The 27,897-nt window shown below is 42.3% G+C and overlaps 1 protein-coding gene across 1 annotated transcript in view; it reads right to left on the bottom strand.

Annotated features, from left to right (window-relative positions):
• The window catches only part of LRRC31 (leucine rich repeat containing 31), a 50,844-nt gene that overhangs the window by 8,328 nt on the left and 14,619 nt on the right, over positions 1–27,897 (bottom strand). Inside the window, exons 3-8 of the mRNA XM_049867350.1 lie at positions 24,382–24,531; positions 21,092–21,259; positions 14,652–14,819; positions 14,093–14,260; positions 12,938–13,105; positions 10,877–11,044 (exon numbers count right to left, since the gene is read on the bottom strand). Of these exons, the coding sequence (XP_049723307.1) occupies positions 10,877–11,044; positions 12,938–13,105; positions 14,093–14,260; positions 14,652–14,819; positions 21,092–21,259; positions 24,382–24,531 (990 nt within the window). The remainder of the gene's footprint in view (positions 1–10,876; positions 11,045–12,937; positions 13,106–14,092; positions 14,261–14,651; positions 14,820–21,091; positions 21,260–24,381; positions 24,532–27,897) is intronic.

The raw sequence follows: 27,897 nt of genomic DNA, 5'->3' as shown, positions 1-27,897 counted from the left end.
TAAGAAAAAATGGAACTTTTAAAATTTTCTTCCAGAAATGATATAGAGAAATATATAATTATATGATACTTCTTAAGCAAAATTGAATGGTAGATTTCTATCAGATGGTGTAATTTAGTGTAATAGCTACTTGATTGTGATTCCTTGATATTTGGAAAGAGCCCTGCCTTTCTCCCAAAAACATTTAAATTAAAAAAAATTTTTTTTCTTAAAAAATATTCAGTTTTTTGAAGTAGGAAATATATTTATGAAACATCATGTTGCCCCTAAATTTATTTTTTGTGGAACTTCCCTAACTGAATATTCATCTGAGCAGCAGGATGTGCTTTGTGTGTGTGTGTTTACCTAACCATTTTGGGGGTTACGGACCCTTATGAGAAGTTATTTACGTACTTACCTACTTACTTAACTAGTATGGAGAGACTACCTATGATTTGCTTTGGGTATGCAGTGAAGAACAAATACAATCTCTGCCCTCAAGGAGGCTGCAGACTGGGGAAAACATGGACATTAAATAAGCACACAAATATATAATTGTAAATTCTGATAGAAGTTCTAAAACGCACAAGTGCTCCTTATTTAGATAGGGAGGGGCTGTCTTAAAAAGGGACGTCAACACTGAGACCTAAAAGATGAGTCAGACCTACCTGGAAAAGGATGGGGAGGAGGGCATCCCAGAGAACCGGAAGGCCACCATTCAGGAGGGGGCTTGGTGATGTGAGGGAACGGGAAGAAGCCCACTGAGGCTGCATTCAGGCAGCAAGGGGGAGAGGGGCCCAAAGGTACCAGGGCCTCATCATTCGGGCCTCTGAGGGCCCATAAAGGAATTTGGATCTATCTGAGGTGCAAAAGAAATCACTATCTTTAAACTAGGCAGTGATAGGATCCAGTTAATTTTGTTTTTTTTAACTTTTATTAAGCTTCAAGTGAACATTTACAAATCCAATCAGTCTGTCACATAAAAGTTTACATACATCTTACTCCGTACTCCCACTTGCTCTCCCCGTCTTGAGTCAGCCCTTTCAGTCTCTCCTTTCGTGAGAATTTTGCCGGCTTCCCTCTCTCTCTATCCTCCCATCCCCCCTCCAGACAAGAGTTGCCAACACAATCTCAAGTGTCCGCCTGATACAATTAGCTCACTCTTCATCAGCGTCTCTCTCCCACCCGCTGACCAGTCCCTTTCATGTCTGATGAGTTGTCTTCGGGGATGGTTCCTGTCCTGTGCCAAGAGAAGGTCTGGGGACCATGGCCGCCGGGATTCCTCTAGTCTCAGTCAGACCATTAAGTTTGGTCTTTTTATGAGAATTTGGGGTCTGTATCCCACTGATCTCCTGCTTCCTCAGGGGTCCTCTGCTGTGCTCCCTGTCAGGACAGTCATCGATTGTGGCCGGGCACCAACTAGTTCTTCTGGTCTCAGGGTGATGTAGGTCTCTGGTTCATGTGGCCCTTTCTGTCTCTTGGGCTCTTAGTTGTCGTGTGGCCTTGGTGTTCTTCATTTTCCTTTGCTCCAGGTGGGTTGAGACCAATTGATGCATCTTAGATGGCCGCTTGTTAGCATTTAAGACCCCAGACGCCACATTTCAAAGTGGGATGCAGAATGTTTTCATAATAGAATTATTTTGCCCATTGACTTAGAAGTCCCCTCAAACCATGTTCCCCAGACCCCCGCCCCTGCTCCGCTGACCTTTGAAGCATTCATTTTATCCCGGAAACTTCTTTGCTTTTGGTCCAGTCCAATTGAGCTGACCTTCCATGTATTGAGTGTTGTCTTTCCCTTCACCCAAAGCAGTTCTTATCTACTGATTAATCAATAAAAAACCCTCTCCCTCCCTCCCTCCCTCCCCCCTTCGTAACCACAAAAGTATGTGTTCTTCTCAGTTTTTACTATTTCTCAAGATCTTATAATAGTGGTCTTATACAATATTTGTCCTTTTGCCTCTGACTAATTTCTCTCAGCATAATGCCTTCCAGGTTCCTCCATGTTATGAAATGTTTCACAGATTCGTCACTGTTCTTTATAGATGCATAGTATTCCATTGTGTGAATATACCACAATTTATTTACCCATTCATCCGTTGATGGACACCTTGGTTGCTTCCAGCTTTTTGCTATTGTAAACAGAGCTGCAATAAACATGGGTGTGCATATCTCTGTTTGTGTGAAGGCTCTTGTATCTCTAGGGTATATTCCGAGGAGTGGGATTTCTGGGTTGTATGGTAGTTCTATTTCTAACTGTTTAAGATAACGCCAGATAGATTTCCAAAGTGGTTGTACCATTTTACATTCCCACCAGCAGTGTATGAGAGTTCCAATCTCTCCACAGCCTCTCCAACATTTATTATTTTGTGTTTTTTGGATTAATGCCAGCCTTGTTGGTGTGAGATGGAATCTCATCGTAGTTTTAATTTGCATTTCTCTAATGGCTAATGATCGAGAACATTTTCTCATGTGTCTGTTAGCTGCCTGAATATCTTCTTTAGTGAAACGTGTGTTCATATCCTTTGCCCACTTTTTGATTGGGTTGTTTGTCTTTTTGTGGTTGAGTTTTGACAGAATCATGTAGATTTTAGAGACCAGGCGCTGGTCGGAGATGTCATAGCTGAAAATTCTTTCCCAGTCTGTAGGTGGTCTTTTTACTCTTTTGGTGAAGTCTTTAGACGAGCATAGGTGTTTGATTTTTAGGAGCTCCCAGTTATCGGGTTTCTCTTCATCATTTTTGGTAATGTTTTGTATTCTGTTTATGCCTTGTATTAGGGCTCCTAGGGTTGTCCCTATTTTTTCTTTCATGATCTTTATCTTTTTAGTCTTTATGTTTAGGTCTTTGATCCACTTGGAGTTAGTTTTTGTGCATGGTGTGAGGTATGGGTCCTGTTTCATTTTTTTGCAAATGGATATTCAGTTATGCCAGCACCATTTGTTAAAGAGGCTATCTTTTCCCCAATTAACTGACTCTGGTCCTTTGTCAAATATCAGCTGCTCATACATGGATGGATCTATATCTGGGTTCTCAATTCTGTTCCATTGGTCTATGTGCCTGTTGTTGTACCAGTACCAGGCTGTTTTGACTACTGTGGCTGTATAATAGGTTCTGAAATCAGGTAGAGTGAGACCTCCCACTTTCTTCTTCTTTTTCAGTAATGCTTTACTTATCCGAGGCTTCTTTCTTTCCCTTCCATATGAAGTTGGTGATTTGTTTCTCCAACACATTAAAAAATGACATTGGAATTTGGATCGGAAGTGCATTGTATGTATAGATGGCTTTTGGTAGAATAGACATTTTTACTATGTTAAGTCTTCCTATCCATGAGCAAGGTATGTTTTTCCACTTAAGTATGTCCTTTTGAATTTCTTGTAGTAGAGCTTTGTAGTTTTCTTTGTATAGGTCTTTTACAGCCTTGGTAAGATTTATTCCTAAGTATGTTATCTTCTTGGGGGCTACTGTGAATGGTATTGATTTGGTTATTTCCTCTTCGGTATTCTTTTTGTTGATGTAGAGGAATCCAAGTGATTTTTGTATGTTTATTTTATAATCTGAGACTCTGCCAAACTCTTCTATTAGTTTCAGTAGTTTTCTGGAGGATTCCTTAGGGTTTTCTGTGTATATAATCATGTCATCTGCAAATAGTGATAACTTTACTTCCTCCTTGCCAATCCGGATACCTTTTATTTCTTTGTCTAGCCTAATTGCCCTGGCTAGGACTTCTAGCACGATGTTGAATAAGAGCGGTGATAAAGGGCATCCTTGTCTGGTTCCCGTTCTCAAGGGAAATGCTTTCAGGTTCTCTCCATTTAGAGCGATATTGGCTGTTGGCTTTGCATAGATGCCCTTTATTATGTTGAGGAATTTTCCTTCAATTCCTATTTTGGTAAGAGTTTTTATCATAAATGGGTGTTGGACTTTGTCAAATGCCTTTTCTGCATCAATTGATAAGATCATGTGGTTTTTGTCTTTTGTTTTATTTATGTGATGGATTACATTAATGGTTTTTCTGATATTAAACCAGCCTTGCATACCTGGTATAAATCCCACTTGATCATGGTGAATTATTTTTTTGATGTGTTGTTGGATTCTATTGGCTAGAATTTTGTTGAGGATTTTTGCATGTATGTTCATGAGGGATATAGGTCTATAATTTTCTTTTTTTGTAATGTCTTTACCTGGTTTTGGTATCAGGGAGATGGTGGCTTCATAGAATGAGTTGGGTAGTATTCCGCCATTTTCTATGCTTTGGAATACCTTCAGTAGTAGTGGTGTTAACTCTTCTCTGAAAGTTTGGTAGAACTCTGCAGTGAAGCTGTCCGGGCCAGGGCATTTTGGGGGGGGGAGATTTTTGATTACCGTTTCAATCTCTTTTTTTGTTATGGGTCTATTTAGTTGTTCTACTTCTGAATGCGTTAGTTTAGGTAGGTAGTGTTTTTCCAGGAATTCATCCATTTCTTCTAGGTTTTCAAATTTGTTAGAGTACAATTTTTCATAATAATCGGAAATGATTCTTTTAATTTCATTTGGTTCTGTTGTGATGTGGTCCTTCTCGTTTCTTATTCTGGTTATTTGTTTCCTTTCCTGTATTTCTTTAGTCAGTCTAGCCAATGGTTTATCAATTTTGTTAATTTTTTCAAAGAACCAGCTTTTGGCTTTGTTAATTCTCTTAATTGTTTTTCTGTTCTCTAATTCATTTAGTTCAGCTCTAATTTTTATTATTTGTTTTCTTCTGGTGCCTGATGGATTCTTTTGTTGCTCACTTTCTATTTGTTCAAGTTGTAGGGACAGTTCTCTGATTTTGGCTCTTTCTTCTTTTTATATGTGTGCATTTATCGATATAAATTGGCCTCTGACCACTGCTTTTGCTGTGTCCCAGAGGTTTTGATAGGAAGTATTTTCATTCTCGTTGCTTTCTATGAATTTCCTTATCCCCTCCTTGATGTCTTCTATAACCCAGTCTTTTTTCAGGAGGGTATTGTTCATTTTCCAAGTATTTGATTTCTTTTCCCTAGTTTTTCTGTTATTGATTTCTAGTTTTATTGCCTTGTGGTCTGAGAAGATGCTTTGTAATATTTCGATGTTTTGGATTCTGCAAAGGTTTGTTTTATGACCTAATATGTGGTCTATTCTAGAGAATGTTCCATGTGCGCTAGAAAAAAAAGTATACTTTGCAGCAGTTGGGTGGAGAGTTCTGTATAAGTCAATGAGGTCAAGTTGGTTGATTGTTGTAAGTAGATCTTCCGTGTCTCTATTGAGCTTCTTACTGGATGTCCTGTCCTTCTCCATAAGTGGTGTGTTGAAGTCTCCTACTATAATTGTGGAGGTATCTATCTCACTTTTCAGTTCTGTTAAAATTTGATTTATGTATCTTGCAGCCCTGTCATTGGGTGCGTAAATATTTAATATGGTTATGTCTTCCTGATCCATTGTCCCTTTTATCATTATATAGTGTCCTTGTTATCCTTTGTGGTGGATTTAAGTTTAAAGTCTATTTTGTCAGAAATTAATATTGCTACTCCCTTCTTTTTTGCTTATTGTTTGCTTGATATATTTTTTTCCATCCTTTGAGTTTTAGTTTGTTTGTGTCTCTAAGTCTAAGGTGTGTCTCTTGTAGGCAGCATATAGATGGATCGTGTTTCTTTATCCAGTCTGTGACTCTCTGTCTCTTTATTGGTGCATTTAGTCCATTTACATTCAGCGTAATTATAGATAAATAAGTTTTCAGTGTTGTCATTTTGATGCCTTTTTATGTGTGTTGTTGACAATTTCATTTTTCCACATACTTTTTTGTGCTGAGACGTTTTTCTTAGTAAATTGTGAGATCCTCATTTTCATAGTGTTTGACTTTATGTTAGTTGAGTCGTTACGTTTTTCTTGGCTTTTATCTTGAGTTATAGAGTTGTTATACCTTTTTGTGGTTACCTTATTATTTACCCCTATTTTTCTAAGTAAAAACCTAACTTGTATTGTTCTATATCGCCTTGTATCACTCTCCATATGGCAGTTCAATGCCTCCTGTATTTAGTCCCTCTTTTTGATTATTGTGATCTTTTACCTATTGACTTCCATGATTCCCTGTTATGTGTATTTTTTTTTAATTAATCTTAAAATTTGTTTGTTTTTGTGATTTCCCTATTTGAGTTGATATCAGGATGATCTGTTTTGTGTCCTTGTGTTGTGCTGATATCTGATATTATTGGTTCTCTGACCAAACAATATCCTTTAGTATTTCTTGTAGCTTTGGTTTGGTTTTTGCAAATTCTTTAAACTTGTGTTTATCTGTAAATATCTTAATTTTGCCTTCATATTTCAGAGAGAGTTTTGCTGGATATATGATCCTTGGCTGGCAGTTTTTCTCCTTCAGTGTTCTGTATATGTCGTCCCATTCCCTTCTTGCCTGCATGGTTTCTGCTGAGTAGTCTGAACTTATTCTTATTGATTCTCCCTTGAAGGAAACCTTTCTTTTCTCCCTGGCTGCTTTTAAAATTTTCTGTTTATCTTTGGTTTTGGTGAGTTTGATGATAATATGTCTTGGTGTTTTTCTTTTTGGATCAATCTTAAATGGGGTTCAATGAGCATCTTGGATAGATATCCTTTCGTCTTTCATGATGTCAGGGAAGTTTTCTGTCAGGAGTTCTTCAACTATTTTCTCTGTGTTTTCTGTCCCCCCTCCCTGTTCTGGGACTCCAATCACCCGCAGGTTATCCTTCTTGATAGAGTCCCACATGATTCTTAGGGTTTCTTCATTTTTTTAAATTCTTTTATCTGATTTTTTTTCAGCTATGTTGGTGTTGATTCCCTGGTCCTCCAGATGTCCCAGTCTGCATTCTAATTGCTCGAGTCTGCTCTTCCAACTTCCTATTGCGTTGTCTAATTCTGTAATTTTATTGTTAACTTTTGGATTTCTACATGTTGTCTCTCTATGGATTCTTGCAACTTATTAATTTTTCCACTATGTTCTTGAATTATCTTTTTGAGCTCTTCAACAGTTTTATCAGTGTGTTCCTTGGCTTTTTCTGCAGTTTGCCTTATTTCATTTGTGATGTCTTGAAGCATTCTGTAAATTAGTTTTTTATATTCTGTATCTGATAATTCCAGGATTGTATCTTCATTTGGGAAAGATTTTGATTCTTTTGTTTGGGGCGTTGGAGAAGCCGTCATGGTCTGCTTCTTTAAGTGGTTTGATATGGATTGCTGTCTCTGAGCCATCACTGGGAAACTAGTTTTTCCAGAAAATCTGCTAAAAAAAAAATGCAGTCAGATCCCTATCAGAGTTCTCCCTCTGGCTTAGGCTATTCGGATGTTAATGAAGCCGCCTGTGGAGGGTGGGGGGGAACAGAGAGATAGGAGAGTAGCACCTCAGAATATAGCCAGAGTTGCTTGTCTTGCTTGGAATGACTATTATATCTGAGATTCCCGCGGGGCGCGTCGCCTATGTGTGCTGGCTGTGTGGAGATTGCCCCCAGGGGGTCTGGCCCGCTGGAGTCACGGTCAGATCCTCCGCTTCCAGCCCCACGCCCAGCGTCAAGGCTCCCCTACTGGGACGGTGCACTCTCGACTCCAAAATCAGTCGCTGCCTCCCGGGGACTTCTCATCCCGCCAGCTGCGTCGCCGTGCCGCCTCCGAGAACCGGCTGTGCCCCCTCCCGGGGTTAGTTCAGGTGAGTGGAGCAGCTCCCCGTGCTTGTGCCGTGACCGAGTGTCCCGGCTGGGACGCTGATCTCCCCGCTCCAATACCAGTCGCTGCCTCCCGGGGACTTCTCCTACCGGCTGCATCCCACGCCGCCCGAGCGAACCGGCTGGGCCCCCTCCCGGGGTTAGTTCAAGGGGGTGGAGCAGCTCTCCGTGTTTATGCCGTACCTGCGTCCAGTCCAAATCCCGGCGGGACGGTTCCCCGGCTAGGACGCTGCTCTCCCCGCTCTAAGACCAGTCACTGCCTCCCGGGGACTTCTCCCACCGGCTGCGTCCCCACGCCGCCTGCGAACCGGCTGGGCCCTCTCCCAGTGTTAGTTCAGGGGGGTGGAGCAGCTCTCTGTGCTTGTGCCGTACCTGACTGGTACGCTGGCTCCAGGCTCTGAAAACAATCGCTGCTTCCCCGTTCGTTCTCCGTCTCTAAATCTGTGTTTGTTGTTCAGGGTTCATAGATTGTTATGTATGTGATCAATTCACTTGTTTTTCCGTGTCTTTGTTGCAAGAGGGATCCGAGGTAGCGTCTGCCTAGTCCGCCATCTTGGCCCCGCCTCCAGGATCCAGTTAATTTTTAAAGGAAAGTTATAGACTTTCTCCCCATAATAATATTACTAGCTAACATTTATTATTGAGCATTTACTACATGCGAGGGTCGCTATGAGTCTGAATGGACTCAACGGCAGTGGGTTTTGTAGGCCCCTCTCCAAGGACTCTACATGTATCAATACATTTAATTCTTACAACCCTACGAGTTCTGTACTGTTATCATTTTATTCTACATTTACAGAGGAGAAGACTGAAGCACAGGGTGTTAAATACCTAGGGACATACAAGGTCACAAAGCCAGAGCCAGGATTTGAATTCAGGCAGTCTGAGTCCAGGTGCTCTGGAGTCAGAAAATGCACCACACACACATACACATTGCAATCAATTTTAGGGAGTTCATAGGCCTCTGTAGCACACCTATGGACTCACCAAGGGTCCATGACCCTAGATGAAAAACTCCAGGTCTGAAACGCACACATTCTGCTAGTTCTGCCCACCCAGACATGCGGACAATTAGATGAGCAGTACTAGGGGAGGAGTGGGAGCAGTGAACAGCAATGACCAAGTCTACATGAGCTGAACAAAATACTTGGGCTGGCAAGGAGGACAAGAGTGCCCTAAATATAAAGTTCTTAGAATTTGGGGTAAATGATATGAATTCATTTTCATGAATAGAAATAATCAAGAATGTGCTCTTATCTGGATCATAGTATAGTTCATTTTTAAGGAAGTGTCAACTGACATAATGCTTGGAAGAGGAACAGAGAGAGGACTCTGTTTTCACCATTGTCCAAGAAGCACCAGAATCTAACAACTTTAGTCTAGTGTTTGTGTGCAGAAAAGGGCCAACATAGCAGGTTGTAGACTACTCGCCTTAGCGCACCTTGCCTGCTTGCAAAGTTGACCTTGGGCTGGTGTCTGGAACTTGGGTTTCAGGGGTGTTGCCAGCATCCCCGTGCTTATGTGTTCGTGCAAGCAACGTATGCTAAACATCTGCTTTCCTTTTGTGAGCCTGGAATTTTGGTACCTGCTAGCAGGTGGTGCTTAAGTGCGGGGCAGTGAATTACTTAATATGGCCCTTCTAGTCATAGTCTTTGTAACTCCCACCAAATCACTGGGTGAGCTTATGCAAATGAGGTGCTTGTGGCCCTCCAAGGGCATTGGATAGCTTGCTAATAATGGCCTCCACCACTCCATTTTTACACTAAGTGACTGACTTCCATTGAAAAACCTGGGCTTGAAGGCTTAGGTGAGCCTCCCTGGTACACAACGCTTTGCCCATGTCATCATAACTCATTGCTGGAGGAATCAAGCACGGCCTGTGTGACGCCCCTGGGAGAGACTCTTGGGAGCTTCCTCTTGGTTCCCTCTGAATTTGGCCCCAGGCAGCTTTCCCTTTGCTGATTGTGCTGTGCATCCTCTCCCGTAATACATCGTAGCTGTGAGCACATCTACATGCTGAGACCTGGGAGTCCTTCCAGTGAGTGAGTCCTGAGCCTGGAAGTGGTGTTGGGGACCACAAAGTGCTGGTTGCCTGAGTGGTATATTCAGAAAAATGCTGTAAAGGCCTTTCACCTCAAAATATCTCCTTCTACTTGCTGACTCCACCACTCATCTGTCATTTTGTCATGCTGTGGTGCCCTGTGTGTTGCTGTGATGCTGGAAGCTATGCCACAAGCATTTCAAATACCAGCAGGGTCATCCATGGTGGACAGGTTTCAGTGGAGCTTCCAGACTAAGATAGACTAGGAAGAAAGGCCTGGCAATCTACTTCCAAAAATTAGTCAATGAAAACCCTATGGATCATAACAGAATATTGTCGAATATAGTGCTGGAAGATGAGTTCCCTAGGTTGGAAGGCACTTAAAATACACAGTGGCTGCAACAATGGGCTCAAGCATACCAATGATCATGAAGGTGGCACAGGACTAGGCAACGTTTTGTTCTGTTGTACTCAGGGTTGCTATGAGTTGTAGCCAACTCAATGACAGTAAACAACTAACAACTTGTTAACTACGTACTCTCTTTCCCCCAATGGGTAGAAATTTCAGCTTCGGTAGATCTTTGACATAGGCTGAGGTGCATTTGAGACCTTCAAGCCTGCCCAGATTCTAAGGGAGATCACCAAATCCTGTTCAGAAGCGGATGCTAGGAAGTCAGCCAGGCTCGCTCATTACTAATTGCCTGATTTGTCTCACCAGGCTCACAATAACCTGACACATATCGGCATCTCAGCAAAGCTACAAGTTATTATGGACATGAACACTATGACCCTGTGAGGGTAGGTATTTTATGGATGAGAAAATCTGATGTTCAGAGAGGTTATTTGTCCAAAATCACACACCTCTTTAGTAGCAGAGCCAGAATTAGAACCCAGTTCTATCTGTCTCCAAAGCCTTTGCTCTTAACTTCTAGCCTGGATTTGTTTATAAACACTTTACATTTTAAATGTTAAATCTGCAAATGCTAAAATCATTCATGTGGCCCACAGAAGACCACTTTAAGAGGGCATATTTTCTGACTGGAAGACAGATTAGTACTTCACAGCTTTGCCTATGGCTGAGCCTTGGAATGAAATTCGTAGGTAGAGAAACAAAGAGAGGCCAGCCCCCTCACAGGCTGTTGTACGGTGCCGGCAGAGATGGGAACATTTTCTTACCTAGAGCTGTTAAAGTTTCATTTTCCAAAGCACAGTTGTTGATTAATAAAGACTTCAACGCTGGTAAAAATCGGAGCCTGCTGAGTAAGTTTTCAGAAGAAATGCCCATCTTTTTGTTGGCAGATAAATCCAGTTCTTGAAGATTTGAGAGCAAAGGAATGACTTGGGCTGTTAAAATATCACACAGTGAACATGTTTCACGCATCATCTCACAAAAAGTTTTCTGGTTCTTTGGTCTCCTTAATCTGGCCATCAGAGCTTTCCACAGTCTGACCCCTCCCACCATTACACACTCTTACACACCACGTAAACCAGCCACTCTTCCCAGTACACAACTGTGCTTTTCTACTTCCAAGCCATTCTCCAGGCTAGAAGTTAAGAGCAAAGACTTTGGAGACAGAGAGAACTGGGTTCTAATCCTGACTCTGCTACTAAAGAGCTGTGTGATTTTGGACAAATAACTCTCTGAACATTGGGTTTTCTCACACATAAAACATCTAGCTCACAGGGCCTTTGGAAGATAAAATGACTTGGTATATATAAAGTGCTTAGCACAGTGCCTGGCATATATCAAATCTTCAATTATTGAGCAATATTATTTTTTCTCAGAATGTAAGTACCAGTAAAGCAATGACATCATCCAGTCAGAACAGACTGTTGGTAACAGCTCTGGAGTGGGTCCTGAGGGCCCTTGCCATGCCAAGAGTTAGCCCTGGTTCACTGTCTTCCTGCTACTTTTCCTGCCTCAAGGCCTTTGCCCTGGCTCTTCCCAATGTTGGAAATGGGGTGTCTTCTGGTCTCTGTAGGGCTGGCTCATGATTCACAACTCAACTGGATGACAGTCTTCATGGGGAAAGTCTAGAGGCAAACATCTCTCCAAACTGATTCCCTAACACTCCTTGATTCCCTGATTGAAGGTACAGTCTTCTTATGTTTGTTTTATGTATAATGTCCAAGGATTTTAGCTGAACGAAGCAGAAGGATTAGGGAGAAGTGCACCTATTCCATCTTGGGTCGGAACTTGCATAGGAATCACCTGGAACTCTTAAATATGCAGATTCAGCTTCAGTAGGTCTAGGGTGGGACCTAAGACTCTGCACTTCTGGCAATCTTCCAGGGGATACCCATGCTGCTGGGCCATGGAGGATAACTTGAGTAGTGAGGAAGTTGGGCAAGGGGAATAGGGAATGGTCAGGAAGGCCTCACTGATGAGGTGATGCTTGAAGAGAGATCTGAGGAAGTGGGAGAGTGAGCAGGGCCCAGATCTGGGGGCCAAATATCCAGGCCAAGGGAGAGCAAGGGCAAAGGTGCCAAGGCCAGATCATACTGGGTGTGTCTCAGGACCAGCAAGGACAGTACCGCCGGAGTTGAGTCAATGAGGGGAAAGAATACAGTCAGTGAGAGAAAGAGAGAGAGAGAGGAAACAGGGAAACCAGCTGTGCTCTTGCAATCGGATTCTGGTTGCATTTTGAAGGTTTTTTGTAACCTCAGATGGAATAAAACCTTTAATCTCAAGACCATTCTTGCTGTGATTTTTATAAAGGACAACGCATTGACAAATTATATGCTAGAATTACAGGACTATGTTTATGGTGGAAAAGTAAACGTAGTCACCTAAGGTTGTAATGCACATCCATTATACACCACCCCACTACCTTCTTTTCTGTAACTTCATTTGTATTTAGGTAGCTTGTCTCTACTTGTTAGTCAGAAAGCCTCGACGCCCTACCTCCTGGCTTTCTTTCTACAGACCCGTTAGAATAAACTTTGTGACACTAATAGATTCGTACTTAAAAAGCATCACAAATGCAAAGTTTTCTCCTTCCAGTGCCACATCTATTATTTACAGATGTATACAGGAGGAGCTCAGGTTCACTGACATTTACTAGGCACTCACACATACCCAGTGCTCTAGGGGGGCATTCATAGAACATTTATGAGTTAAGCCTCCCAAAAGCCTCATTAAATGTAAGTATAAAAATATACGTCTCAAATTTGCCAGGTTTCCAAACATCTGCTAAGTTCCACAAGTCCTCCCTTTGCTCTGCAGTAGGCACTTACTCAGCGACACCACGTCACCCGCTGTCAGTGAGCACTGGTGGAGATCGAGGACTTGGAGATGCCGCAATGTGGCCAACTGAGCTGGTGAGCCTTCAAAACCTCCACCCAGTTCCTTGTTGCAGGAAAGGTCTAATCTCCTTAGATCACACAGGTATCTAAAAGCAGCATCTACCAAGAAAGCCAAAATCCCATTCTGACACAATGCAAGGCTGTAGGAAGGAGCGCAGCACGGGAGAGACGGGTTTGTAGGAAATAAGACTGAGTACTTAAGTACACTGTGTTGACAAAAACCAAAAGGAGAAATAACTTTGGTCATCCTACCACCCAGCCCTCTAAGGACCTAACAATGACCACAAAACCACCCTCTCTTTATGATCAGCACTGATTGCCAAAGGTTGTGACCTGAACCCTGCAGCTGATGGTTCCTCTTCCACAAGGCTTGAGGATTGGGGCTTTCACAGAATTTTAGATCTATTCGAGCTACCCATGAGAAGGCTATTAGACTCTGAAAATTGAAGGGAAAAACAGTTTCATTTTACAATCCCCATCAAGGTGGATGCTCTGTGTAGAGGAATATGTTTTGTTTTAATTTAAAAAAAATTTTTGTGTGTGTGTGGTAAATATGTATGTAAAAAAAGTTTGCTATTTCAACCTTCTTCACATGTACAATTCACTGACATTAATTGTATTCATCATATTGTGCAACTGTCACCATTATCCATCTCCACATTTTTCCATCACCCTTAACAGAAGCTCAGGCAGTGTCCCCTGGAGGATAAGTGTTAACTACAGATGCCACTGAAGTCATTTCTGTTACCAGTACCGATTCCTTCCACTACGGAGCATAAAATAATGCTGAAAATTTCCAAGGTAAGAGTAAGATTGGTAGCTTTGATAACAATTTGGTAGAAATTTTTATTTTGCCCCAATGTCTATCTCAAGCCTAAAGTGTCCTGGCCCTGTCAGAGTCAGCCACTCAAAAATTATTTTTGTAATGATGATAGTATATGGTTATTGTAGAAGATTTAGAGAATAAACATAAAGAAGATTTAAATTACCTATAATTTTATTCCTCATCATAACCACTGTTTATATTTTGTTGTATTTCCTAACAGTTTTAATAACATATATCAAGTCCAGTCATTGTTAACTCACCCAATATTTTGACACTGTCTTGTGATAATCCACATGAATGTAATTTCAGTACTTTCAGATTTGAGGTATTTTTTAATCCCTGAGCAATCCTGTTTAGACTGCCACTGATGTTTCTATTAATGGAAAGATCAAGTACTTCAAGACTTTGCAGCATAGGGAGCAACTGACCTGGAGAAAAGGAAAACCAAACTTAAAGAAAAACACTGAAAAAATGTAGGATGTGAAAGTCAGGGCAGGAAGGAGTGGGGACTGTGGCTTAGTGTGACCTGGGGTCATAGTAAGGTCCCGACCAACACATACCCATTGTGGTCGAGTCAATTCCAGCTCATAGTGACCCTACAGGACAGAGTAGAACTGCCCCATAGAGTTTCCGAGTAGCGGCTGGTGGATTCGAACTGCCGACTTTTTGGTTAGCAGCCTTAACCACTGTGGCACCAGGGTTTCCTAGGTGGTACAGTTTGCTCTCTGCTGCTGACCTAAGGGTTGACAGTTTGAACCCGCTCAGCATCTTCACATTTTTGGAAGAGTCAAGGGAAATGACTCTTCCAACTCTACTTACCCATAAATGCCCCGTCTTCTGATGTGAGGGCACAGTCCACAAGTTCCAGGGTTTGTAGCTTGCTCCCTTCTTGGAGTGCCTGGAGGATCAGAGGCAAATTTCCTCCCACTTTGCTGTTCCAGGACAAATTTAGCTCTTCAAGTTCAGGTATCGCTTTAAGTGCTTCTCCTGTTACAAGATGGTGGGGAGATCGGCAAAGCAGGGAATTCACTTCAAAATCAGTACAACCATTATTTCTGGAGTACTGAAGCTGGGCCAGGTACTCTGTTTGTTGCCAAGGAATGCAGAGAAGGAAAGGACCCAGCTCCTGCCCACTCACAGTAGGTTGAGCATCTATATTTACAAGCACAGCAATTCTAGTCCCTCCCAAATCCTGAAGCCACGTTTATGAGCTAAAAATAGTTATATAAAAACAATAACACTATTAATCCACTACGGGTAGGGTAGTTTAACTGAGTTGTTTTTATAGTAGTAAATATTTGTACAGTTCGTATACTTTCTCTCATCCACTATCACTGGGACTAGCATCTCTGAGAAGCTCAGTGTGGGACACAGAATAATTGCTCCGCCTTCCCCAAGATGTCCACTTCCTGATCCCTGAAACCTGTGAATATGCTACTTGATAGGGCAAAAAGGACTTTGCAGATGTGACTAGATTAAGGGCTATTATGGACTGAATCATGGCCCCCAAAAATGTGTGCTCCAAATCCTAACCCCTACTCCTGTGGGAGGAGCCCTCGTGGTGCACTGATTAAAGCGCTCTGCTGCTAACTGAAAAGTGGGTGGTTCAAACCCACCAGCTGCTCCTTGGGAGAAAGATGTGACAGTCTGCTTCCTTAAAGATTATAGCCTTGGAAACCCTATGGGGAAGTTCTACTCTGTCTTCTAGGGTGGTTATGAGCCAGAATCAACTGGACTGCAATGGGGTTTGGGTTTTAGATATCTGTGGTTATAATTCCATTTGGGAATGGATTTATGTTAATGTGGTAGTATTAATGCAGGACATGTTTTAAATCAATTTCTTTCGAGGTATAAAACAGCAGATTGAGCAAGGAAGCAAGCAAGCACAAACAGAGGGGAAGATACATGCCACATGACCACCAAGGAATTTCAGAACAGAAGCTGAAAAGAGACAAGCACCTTTCCCCAGAGTGGACAGAGAGAGAGCCTTCCCCTAGAGCCACTGGCCTGAATTCAGACTTCTAGCCTCCTAAACTGTGAGAAAATAAATTTTTGTTTGTGAAAGCCATCCACTTGTAATATTTCTGTTATGGTAGCACTAGATAACTAAGACAAGGACTTGAGATGGGGAGAGTATCCTGGATTATCCAGGTGGGCCTAGTCTTATCACAAGGGTCCACATAAGAGGGAGACAGGAGAGCAGAGTCACAGATGTGAGGACTGAAGCAGAAATCAGAGAGAGAAAGATTTGAAGATGTCACACTGCAGGTTTTGAAGAGGAGAAAGGGACCAAGAGTCAAGGAAAGTAGGCAGCCTCTAGAAGGTGGAAAAGGCAAGGAAAGAGATTCTACCCTAGAGCCTTCAGAAGGAACGCAACCCTGCCAACCCTTGGCTTTAGAACTTCTAAGGTAATAAATTTGTGTGGTTCTAAGTCGCTAGGTGGTCTCAGCAGCCACAGAAGATAAACGCACTTGGCCAGAGGTAGAAGCAAGGCAAAGCAGGTAAGTGGCCGCCACAGGGGCAAAACTCATTTTAACATCAAGCACATCACGCAACGCAACTGAACTGACCACTACAAAGGGGAACGAAAATAGAACACTAGAAGCTCACAGTTAATGACAGCAAAGCAGCTGGGGGATGAGGCTGGGGCAGTGAGAGTGGTGAAGCTTGATGTTTTTGAAACCATTTCAGCCAGCAAAGCATCCAAGGGGGGGCTGGGACAGTAGGGAGAGCTGCCTGAGAGATCAGCCTTAGAATGGTCTTCATTGCCTTTGGAGAGAGCAGAGTGGGGAGCCACACAGATGCAAGATGGGCCTTCTCAGTGTGCAGAGCCTGTCTTAACAACACAACTGAGGGGGCTGGAAAATCCCCTGTGTCTGGACACCTCTTTTTCACTGTCTGCCCGTGGGCTTGAACTTCCACCATTGGCTATTAATTCTATCGACTAAGGTTTTAGCACTCCAGAAACCCCACATGAAAATGCATGTTCTCCAGAAGTTATAACCGCTTAAGCTAGGGGCGAACAGGTGTCATCTTGTGTGCCATTGAAGCGAGCAGTCATAAAAGGGTTATTAGGAGTAATTAACCATCCCATCCCCCATGTGTCTGTTTCAGTTTGTCATACTTTGGGGGCTTGCGTGTTGCAGTGACACTGGAAGCTATGCCACTGGTATTCAGCAGGGTCACCCATGGAGGGCAGGTTTCAGCTGAGCTTCCAGACTAAGACAGCCTACTAAGAAGGACCTGGGAGTCTACTTCTGAAAAGCATTAGCCAGTGAAAACCTTATGAATAGCAGCTAAATATTGTCTGATCCAGGGGCCGACTGTGGAACCGACCATTAATTGCTCATATGTAAGTTCAAGCTGAAACTGAAGAAAATCAGAGCAAGTCCACGAGAGCCAAAATATGACCTTGAGTACATACCACCTGAATTTAGAGACCATCTGAAAAATAGATTTGACACATTGAACACTAGTGACCGAAGACAAGAAAAGTTGTGGAATGACATCAAGGACATCATACATGAAGAAAGCAACAGGTCATTGAAAAGACAGGAAAGAAAGAAAAGACCCAGATGGATGTCAGAGGAGACTCTGAAACTTGCTCTCAAACGTCAAGCAGCTAAAGCAAAAGGAAAATTGATGAAGTAAAGGAACTGAACAGAAGGTTTCAAAGGGCGTCTCGAGAATACAAAGTAAAGTATTATAATGACATGTGCAAGAGCTGGAGATGGAAAACCGAAAGGGAAGAACACGTTTGGTGTTTCTCAAGCTGAAAGAACTGAAGACAAAATTCAAGCCTCAAGTTGCAATAGTAAAGGATTCTATGGGGAAAATATTAAATGACACAGGAAGCATCAAAACAAGATGGAAGGAATATACAGAGTCATTATACCAAAAAGAATTAGTCAATGTTCAACCATTTCAAGAGGTGGCATATGATCAGGAACCAATGGTACTGAAGGAAGAAGTCCAAGCTGCTCTGAAGGCATTGGTGAAAAACAAGGCTCCAGGAATTGATGGAATATCAATTGAGATGTTTCAACAAACAGATGCAGGGCTGGAGGCACTCACTTGTCTATGCCAAGAAATATGGAAGACAGCTTCCCCGCCAACTGGCTGGTAGAGATCCATATTTATGCCTATTCCCAAGAAAGGTGATCCAACCGAATGCGGAAATTATAAAACAATATCATTAATATCACAAACAAGCAAAATTTTACTGAAGATCATTCAAAAACGGCTGCAGCAGGATATTGACAGGGAACTGCCAGAAATTCAGGCTGGTTTCAGAAGAGGACGGGGAGCCAGGGATATCATTGCTGATGTCAGATGGATCTTGGCTGAAAGCAGAGAATACCAGAAGGATGTTTACCTGTGTTTTATTGACTATGCAAAGGCATTTGACTGTGTAGATCATAACAAATTATGGATAACATTGCGAAGAATGGGAATTCTAGAACACTTAATTGTGCTCATGAGGAAACTTTACATAGATCAAGAGGCAGTTGTTCAGACAGAACAAGGGGATACTGATTGGTTTAAAGTCAGGAAAGATGCGTATCAGAGTTGTACTCTTTCACTATACCTATTCAGTCTGTATGCTGAGCAAATAATACGAGAAGCTGAACTATATGAAGAACGGGCATCAGGATTGGAGGAAGACTCATTAACAACCTGCGTTATGCAGATGACACAACCTTGCTTGCTAAAAGTGAAGAGGACTTGAAGCACTTACTAATGAAGATCAAAGGCCACAGCCTTCAGTATGGATTACATCTCAAGATAAAGAAAACAAAAATCCTCACAACCAGACCAATGAGCAACATTACGATAAACAGAGAAAAGATTGAAGTTGTCAAGGATCTCATTTTACTTGGATCCACAATCAACGGCCATGGAAGCAGCAGTCAAGAAATCAAAAGATGCATTGCATCGGGCAAATCTGCTGCAAAGGACCTCTTCAAAGTGTTGAAGAGCAGAGATGTCACCTTGAAGACTAAGGTGCACCTGACCCAAGCCATGGTATATTCAATCGTACATATGCATGTGAAAACTGGACAATGAATAAGGAAGACCGAAGAAGAAATGACACCTTTGAATTATTGTGTTGGTGAAGAATATTGAATATACCATGGACTGCCAGAAGAACGAACAAATCTGTCTTACAAGAAGTACAACCAGAATGCTCCTTAGAAGCAAGGATGGTGAGACTGTGTCTTACATACTTTGGACATGTTGTCAGGAAGGATCAATCCTTGTAGAAGGACATCATGCTTGGCAAAGTACAGGGTCAGCGGAAAAGAGGAAGACCTTCAACAAGGTGGACTGTCATAGTGGCTGCAACAATGAGCTCAAGCATAGCAAAAATTGTAAGGATGTCGCAAGACCGGGCAGTGTTTCGTTTTGTTGTGCATAGGGTCGCTATGAGTCGGAACCCACTCTACGGCACCTAACAACGACAACCATCCCATAATAGTTGTTTCTCAGAAAAGTCTACTCTTTCTATATTTTGTTAAAACTTTTACATCACTTCACCATGATTGGTCAAATCTATAGGTTTTTTGTCTTCTCCTGGCAGGAGGCTAAGGCGCAGGCACACTGACTCGGAACCTACCCTGTATATGACCATCCTGAGGTGGCAATCGTGAGCCGTTGCCATTTTTTCAGGGCTGTGCACAGTATTTTTAGAGCCGTGCACAAAAATCTGTTCACTAAACTTATGCGGACTACACGCGTATCAAAAGACTGAAGATCTTCCCCTCGCTGTTCATATGTATGTCACTCCCTATAAAAGGAACAAATCTGCCCTGGTTTGGGGAGATGGCAGCCTTGGGTCACAAGACCCTGCCTGTGTCCCAGTTTGCAAACTGAATAAACCTCTGTGTTCTTCCAACCCTGTGTCTGGCTCACTTCAATTCCCTAGTCTGCTTGACAAGAACCTATTAATTGATGGCTTAGCCATTGCCAGTCAATTGGGGGTGGCTTTCTATAGCTCTGGGGTGTCCTCTGGGATCAGGGAGAAAGAGTGTATGATTAATTAGCTATGTCCGCAGTGCACATGGTGCTGGAGAAAGCCATGCACTTTTGCCATCCTACATTATGCAATTTTAATGGGTGTAATAATTTTGAAATGCCTCCTGATTTATGTTCTCTTATCAGTAAATGGGAAACCCTGCTGGTGTAGTGGTTAAGAGCTATGGCTGCTAGCCAGAAGGTTGGCAGTTCAAATCCACCAGGCTGTCCTTGGAAACTCTATGGGGCAGTTCTACTCAGTTCTATAGGGTCGCTATGAGTCAGAACTGACTCAACGGCAACGGGTTTTTTGCTTATATATGTATATACATAAACCACCAGTTGCTGTCCAGTTGATTCCAACACATGGTGACCCTGTGTGTGTCAGAGTACAACTGTGCCCCACAGGGTTTTCGACGGCTGAGTTTTTGGAAGTAGGTTTCCAGGCTTTTCTTCCAAGATGCCTCTGGGTGGACTCAGACCACCAATGTTTTGGTTAGCAGCCAAGAGGGTTAACCATTTGGGCCACCGGGGACTGCCTGTTCAGTATATAAACTGTCCTGAGATTCTTGTCAACCTGTTGCTTTTAATGAAAATTTTTGTTGTGATCAATCTTTTTTAAAAGGGGATAGAAAAACAGAAAATAGAAATATTATTTGGGGATTAGAAAAAAACTTAATTACTATCTTCTCCAACTTCTCTCTATTTTAGAGGAAGTAACAGAGACCCAGAGCTGCAAATTTTGCGACGACCTCCATTTTAAGCTCCAGGAGAGCAGCTTTGCTCCCTTCTCTATCCACAGAGTTTAGCACAATATCAGGCACAGGGTTACATAGCTATTTAGCGGTTATACAAGTGCTTCACGGAATTTTTACCCATTGCCATCAAGTCGATTTCAACTTATGGCAACACTGTAGGACAGAGTAAAACTGCCGCATAGGGTTTCCAAGGCTGTAGATGGCACTGGGTTTTGTTTTAATCTTTACGGAAGCAGACTGCCATATCTTTCTCCCACAAAATGGCTGTGAGTTCTAACCACTGACCTTTCATTTAGCAGCTGAAAGCTTAACCACTGTGCCACCAAGGCTCCTTGCTTCGCGCAGTACTGTATCATACATAGTTCTCTTATCCATGATCACCTGTGGGGGTAGTGACATAAATAGCTTGCCCTTGACCTTGAGGGTTTAGGTTGCAAAGGTGCTTGGAGTTGCAAAGATGGCTTTTAAAGGCAGCATTCATCATACCCAAGGCTCCAATATCATCGGTGGTGAGTCTGCAACTACTCAGCCTCAGAATTTTTAACTTGCTGACAAGATGCATTTGCTGGGTGATTGAGTGGAGGGTTCCACCTACAAAGTCATTCCAGGAAATATCCAGTTCTTCCAAGTCTGGGAGAGAAGGAAGTAAGGCAACTAGAAGTGAACAGAAAAGAATACAGATTTGTACATGTAATTTGTGATAAGGAATCAATGCCTATGTGCACAGAATATAGCTTTCAGCTGTAAGACTAGGGAGAGCGTGCTGTCTTTCACCAAAGATGGAACCTTTCAGCAGTGCAATTGTGACATTTACATTTCCTATTTCCGGAGATATTTTATATTTCTGCCAAATAACTGCACTCTGAAAATGCAGTGGTATCCCCATAAGGTTTCACAGCACCTCCTTTATTGTAATTGAACCCAATAACCCAGCATCGAGTGGATTCTGACTTACAGTTACCCTTATAGAACAGATTAGAACTGCTCCATGGGGTTTCAAAGGCTGTAAATCTTTATGGAAGCAGACTGCCACATCTTTCTCCCGTGGAGCCGCTAGTGAGTTCTAACCACAGGCCTTTTGGTTGTCATCCAAGTGCTTTAACTACTGTGCCACGAGGGTTCCTTGTGAACCTAGTAACAGTAATGGTATCTCTACTACTACTGCTGCTGCTTAGACTGCTACTACCACTGTGATGGTAATGTGTACGTTACTGTCCTTTATTTTGCAAAATCCTCCTGACATCTGTCATCTTCAAGGGGTTCTCAGGCTGAAGGGCCTGGGGAATGCTCTGCTGGCCAGGGCTGCAGAGATCGATGCTGCCTGTTACTGCTCTTTTTTTCCCCTTTATCTTGATTACCTGGACATTCCCACCTTAAAAGCCTTCATTATATTTAAATGAATCAACTCAACATGTGCAGCTTTAAACCTGCACTAAGCCTGACTGGGACATTCTCTGAGTCTCAGCCGCTGCTCATTAAAAGTGAAGTTACTATCTGTGAAAAAATTCAAAGGACATCTTTATCTCCTGGAAAAACAAGTCTTGAGAATGGAAATGCCAAAGGAGAAGGGATCAAGGGGCTTTGCTACCTTGTTTACTTTTAAATATCTGTTTTGAATGTTAAAATGATAGTGGCAGTCACAAGCAGCATGGAGAGCTTCTACAGATAAAGGCACAGCGATTCCAGACCTTCTAAAGTTACGACGCCATGCTTACAAGCAAAAAATTGTTTTCTTTTTACTAGCATTCAAAGCACTTTAGCAGTTTCATCTTGTTCACCATGATCCTAGCTTCGTGAGGTATAAAAGTCTATTCAGTACCTTGACCAGCTGCTGTCTAGTCAGCTCCAACTCATGGTGACCCCATGTGTGTTGGAGTAGAACTGTGATTCATAAGGTTTTCCATGGCTGATTTTTTTGGAGGTAGATCTCCAGGCCTTTCTTCCGAGGCAATTCTGGGTGAATTTGACCCTCCAGCCTTCCAGTTGGCAGCCAAACTTATTAGCTGTTTGTACTACTCAGGGACACCACTGAATTTATTAGGAAGGCCAAACAAAACAAAACAAAAAGAGACTTGTTTTCTAACACTAAACAATGAGTTAGTGGCTGGACTGTGTCCTTACCGTTGACTCTCAATATTTTTCAATTCATAAAGGAAATCAAGCCTCCTTTCTATTTGAAATTCCACTAAGAAAATGCAACAGCCATACAGAAAATGTAGTTCAGTGATCAAACTTCAGCATGCATCAGAATTCCCTGAGGGGCAGCTTATTAAAACACAGATTCCTCAGGCCCACTGTGAAAGAATCTGATTCTGTAGGGTTTGGAGTGGACTCAAAGGCCTTCATTTTCACAAGCTCCACAAATGATTGGGACACACAGGCATTTGAGAACTGCAGGCATGGTTAGAGTTCCCTCTGAAGGGACCAGTCTGCAAATATGGCATGAGTTTTCATGAAGAGCTAAAGATACCTCATTCAAAATGCAGTTTGTCTGATACCTCTCTGTTGGCAGACACACCTAAGGTAATTAAAACAGGGCTTCAAACCAGTTCTTCCTGGTTCGGTCACGGCCAAGAAAGCAAAACTGAAACAGACCGAATTTTTAAAAATTTGGGCGAGCCAGAATAGGAAAATTACTGGTAAAAGCCCTGCTAGAAACTTAATCTCCCCCTTAGAAGACAAGAGCAGCATATGTGTTGCATAGCAACCAAATCTCTTGCCCATTGAATTTTGAGCAGAGTCAGAAATGGCGGTGCCTGCTCCAAGATGGCGGCTAACCCTGCCGCTTAGAATGTGTGTCACTCTCCACAGTCCTGCCAATGATCTAATCTCAGCATCAGGCTTCTGAGTCTCCCACTTCAGGGCTTTAACCTGTAAATTTTGCCATTCCAATTATGGTTCCAGATCACCCAAATTGTAACAATTTGGGTCTTTCTACTTTCGATTTGTTGGCCATGACTGAACCGGTTTGAACCAGTATGAAGCCCTGGATTAAAGGCTTGACATAAGATCGCTACAGAAAAGAAAATGGTGGTGGTGGTGGGGAGAGAAGTCTTCACAACCAAACGCCTGTTTGGATGAAACAAATGGTAGTTATACTTCTGTGTAAAAAAGGTATACACAATATTTGCTGGTATTTATACTTTTCATTCCACAAATAAACAACATAAGACTCTTCAAAATTCTCCACAGGGCTCCGTTTTATGGATGAGTTTCATAAGTTTTTCATATGCAAGAACAGACATGTTTTTCAGGGAGCAAGAGGCAATCAGTAGGTGGGTAAAATGGCTCAGGAAAAACAAACAAATGAACCTTCATTCTAAATTCAGCTCAAATTTTTAAAGCTTGAGGAAGGATCACTTAACTTTTTTTTTTTTTTTTAACAACAACAACAACAAAAAAAAAACGCAGTGGTGCAGCTGCTGTTCCTGTGAGTATCTGGGACCATCCATCAGACCTTGGAGTTACCACCTGGGTAACTGAATGTGTTTTACTTGCTCACCTTCACCTACCAGCAGCTGCTGCTGCTGTCAAGTCAACTACAACTCATAGTGACCCCGTGTGTGTCAGAGTAGAACTGTGATCCACAAGGTTTTCGATGACTGATTTTTTGGCAGTAGATTGCCAGGCCTTTCTTCCAAGGTACATCTGGGTGAACTCAAACCTCCAACTTTTTGATTAGCAACCAGGTGCATCAACCATTTGCACCACCCAGGGATTTCCACCTCCACCTAAAGGTCCTGTCTTCGCCTGTGCAAGGTCAAGTACATACAGACCCACTTCCTTCATGTCCGCTGTTCTTAATCCACAGTTATTCAGGTTTAGACACTTGTTGACAGCCTTTTTGCCGAGCTTCTGCAGGAACTGCTCATTTTTCTCTGCCCTGGATTCCCCTTCCATTTCTGAGCTGAGAGGCTGAGATTTAGCTATATCACAAGAAAAAAAGGAAGAATTTGCTGTCAATGACGGATAGTATTAAAGACGCATAATAACCACAATATAACAGGCAAAAGGACTGAGAACCACCCTGAGTGGGTCTCTTGTGAAACCTCAGCTCAGAAGGGGAGACATTTACCTGGGCAAAACTTAACTATGGTTCCCGCTGCCAGATGCCCAGGCACTGACAGCTTTCAACTTCCGGTGACCCTTTCTTACAAAGGAGCGTGAGAGACTGGAACTAAGTAGCTTTTCTTTCATGGCCTGACCTGGGCTTCTCTGTATAAAGACTGGCAAGAGGGACATCTGTTACCACAGCTTTTAAGACTCCTGCTGCTTTACATTCATGCAGATATATTTGATGAACACAACATCAAATTGTTGTGTTGGGGGAGTCTTTGCCCCCTAAAACCAAATAGGTACAGAAGGGGAAAGGTTGAAATCACAGGTGGCTACCGAGGGAAACGCCTGCTGCTCAGTTCCTAGACTATTTGATTGGCAAGCACAGATCCAAAGAGTGGTGCCTGGCGGGACACTTGGTATTTTCCAAACTCCTGAAGGAGAGTACATTCAGAAAGCCTCATTTATCTTTGTTATTAGGGACGTCTTATGTGGCACCTTCACCAAGTGCCTCTGTAATAACACTATACTGACATGGTATCACCATCATAACAGAAAGCTATAATTTTATTGAGCCCTATTTTTTTTTTTTTTATGTACTAGTGCTCTACCTATTATTGCATGTGCCAGCATTTAAGACATGGATACACCACATTTTGCAAAGAAAAAAATTTTTTTTGAAAAATGAAATGTTAAGTACATTTCATATGCATGTACTGACAGTGATGTTAAAGTGGTGTTTCCAGTGAAAATGTACAATTTTAAACATGTAGCATCCTGGAATTCAGTAGGAAATTGTAATATGCAGTAATACTCTACTAACCCTCACAAAAAGGAATAAAACCACATAGCTAAAAAGAAATATATTGGTACCGGTGGAAATTAAAAGACAGTAGGACTGCAGTAGTAATAAAGTTAGACTAAAATATTAGCAGAATAATAAAAACACTACATCTTGTCCACGGTGTGGCTAGCAGCTTGCTACTCCTTAAGTAAGCATCTATAGGGCGCCCATCTTTGCGGGGATGTTTGATGTTGCCACATTTCGCCAGTAGGCGGCAGCACCATCCACATTTTACCTCTTCACAATGGCCAGTATTTATGATACAAGTATTTTGTTTTAGATAGGGTTGCCAGATTCAGCAAAAAAAAAAAAAAAAGCCCCCCCCCCCAAGCTGTCCAGTCGATTCCAACACATAGCGACCCTGTAGGATGGAGTAGAACTGCCTCATAGGGTATCCAAGGCTGTAATATTAATGGAAGCAGGCTGCTGTTTCTCCTGCTCGGAGCGACCGATGAATTCCAACCACCGACCTTTTGGGTTAGCAGCTGAGACACTTAGTTACTGTGCCACCAGGGTTCCTTAAAAAACAGGGCACTCAGTTAAATTTAAATTTCAGATAAACAGAGAATAATTTTTTAGTGAAAGTGTGTCCCAAATATTACATGTATTTTACCTGCCAACTCCAATTTTGGGTGGGGCAAAAGGGAGTTGTGGGTGGGGCAGACGTAGGGATTGCTTCTTACCAGCCAGTGAGTGCAAGACAGTTTATCTAAACTTAATGCAAAAAAAAAAAAAACAAGAAGTCACAATTACCTCAGCTTCATAGATTTGGAACTGAGACTCAGAAAGGCTATCAATTAGTAAGAAGCAGAGTCAGAATTTGAACTCAGAACAGTCTGGCTCCAAAGTCCATTATGTGTGTTTGTATGTTTTTAATTTTTTCAGATTTCTTTGTATGACATCTTATTGCTGTCTCTTTTGTTTTTTTAAATTTTTTATCTCCACAGGCTTAACCTACAGTCATCCAGCTCCAGCCCCACCAAAACTTCTCTTTCTTCTGTTTTGTCCTCGTATCACTGTCCTGTCACTCATTTCCTTTACAGCTAAATGTTTTGAAAGAGTAGTTCAGACTTGCCGGCCCCAGTTCCTCACCACACATTACTGATTAACCCTCTCCATTCTTGTCACCACACTCATTACCCAAATAAATTGTTTTCTTAAAGGTCACCAATGATGACCTACCAGTGGAAAGACTCAAAAAATTTTTTTCAGTCCACATCCTTCTTGAGTGCTCTGTAACGTTTGATACCACTGACAAGTCCCAGGCAGCACAGTTGAAGACCTGGCTCAAGTTGTGGATCTACCGAGCAAGCAAATCACTTAATTCTGTCAGCCTTGGTTTACTCACCTATAAAGTGGGAACTATAATTTCTACCCAGTTCATTTCTCAGAAGTGTTGTGAATAAAGTTCACTCCCAGGTAGATCTACAGTAAGGTCCCTGCATGGCACAAATGGTTTGCACTTGACTGTTAACCTAAAGATTGGTGGTACAAACTCACCCAGTTGTACCGTGGAAGAAAAGGCTGGCAATCCGCTTCTGTTAAGATTACAGCCAAGAAAACCCTATGGAGCAGTTCTGCTCTAACACATAGGGTCGCCGTGAGTCAGAAACCACTCAACAGCAACTAACAACAATAACGAATCTACAGTGCCTTCCACGTTGGAGATACACGGCAAACATTTGCTGAATGATTGAATGGATGGCTGAATGGATGAATGGACATTGGTTTTATAGTTTCTCAATTACCAAAATAAATCAACATGGTAAATATTTATTAAAACACTATATATAAATATGAGTACTAACTTATGAGACCCTTGGTATCTCCTCATAGACCTGTGCATTTCAAGCCTTTATTGTTGTTATTCTGTGAAACCGTTTCTTCAAAGGATAGCTTACTTCATGGCTTAAACATAGAACAGAGGGGACAGAGCTCCTACAGTTTGGCAGGGGTAGAAGGGGTGGTGCTCTGTGGAGGAGGCAATAGCGTGAGCTCGCAGGAGCAGTTCTGTGCAGTAATCCAGGGCCTTTTCTGATCCCTTTGCCTCTAAGCCAAGCTCTGTGCCCTCCAGGTGATTCTGTCAGCTGTGCAGTATCTCGTTATATTCCTTTCCCGCTTGAATCAGTCAAGGTTGGTTTCTGTTGCTTACAACCAAGAATCCTGATACTTTTGTAAAACACTGCTACGTGCTTGGAACGTTAGTGATGCTGGACAGGGAACTAAGGTAAAAAGATGACAAGTTCCTGTTTCCAAGGGGTTATCTCTCTAATAAGGAGACAGACAAGAAAGCCATGGTTGCAATACAGATGAGAAGTGCGATGGTGGAGGGACACAGAGGCTGGTAAGTCAGGTATATTGGGTGGTCTTGGGAGGCTTCCAAGAAAAAGTG

This window comes from Elephas maximus, chromosome 23, assembly GCF_024166365.1.
Source record: "Elephas maximus indicus isolate mEleMax1 chromosome 23, mEleMax1 primary haplotype, whole genome shotgun sequence".
NCBI lineage: Eukaryota > Metazoa > Chordata > Mammalia > Proboscidea > Elephantidae > Elephas > Elephas maximus.
This window is presented reverse-complemented; position numbering and strand designations above follow the sequence as displayed.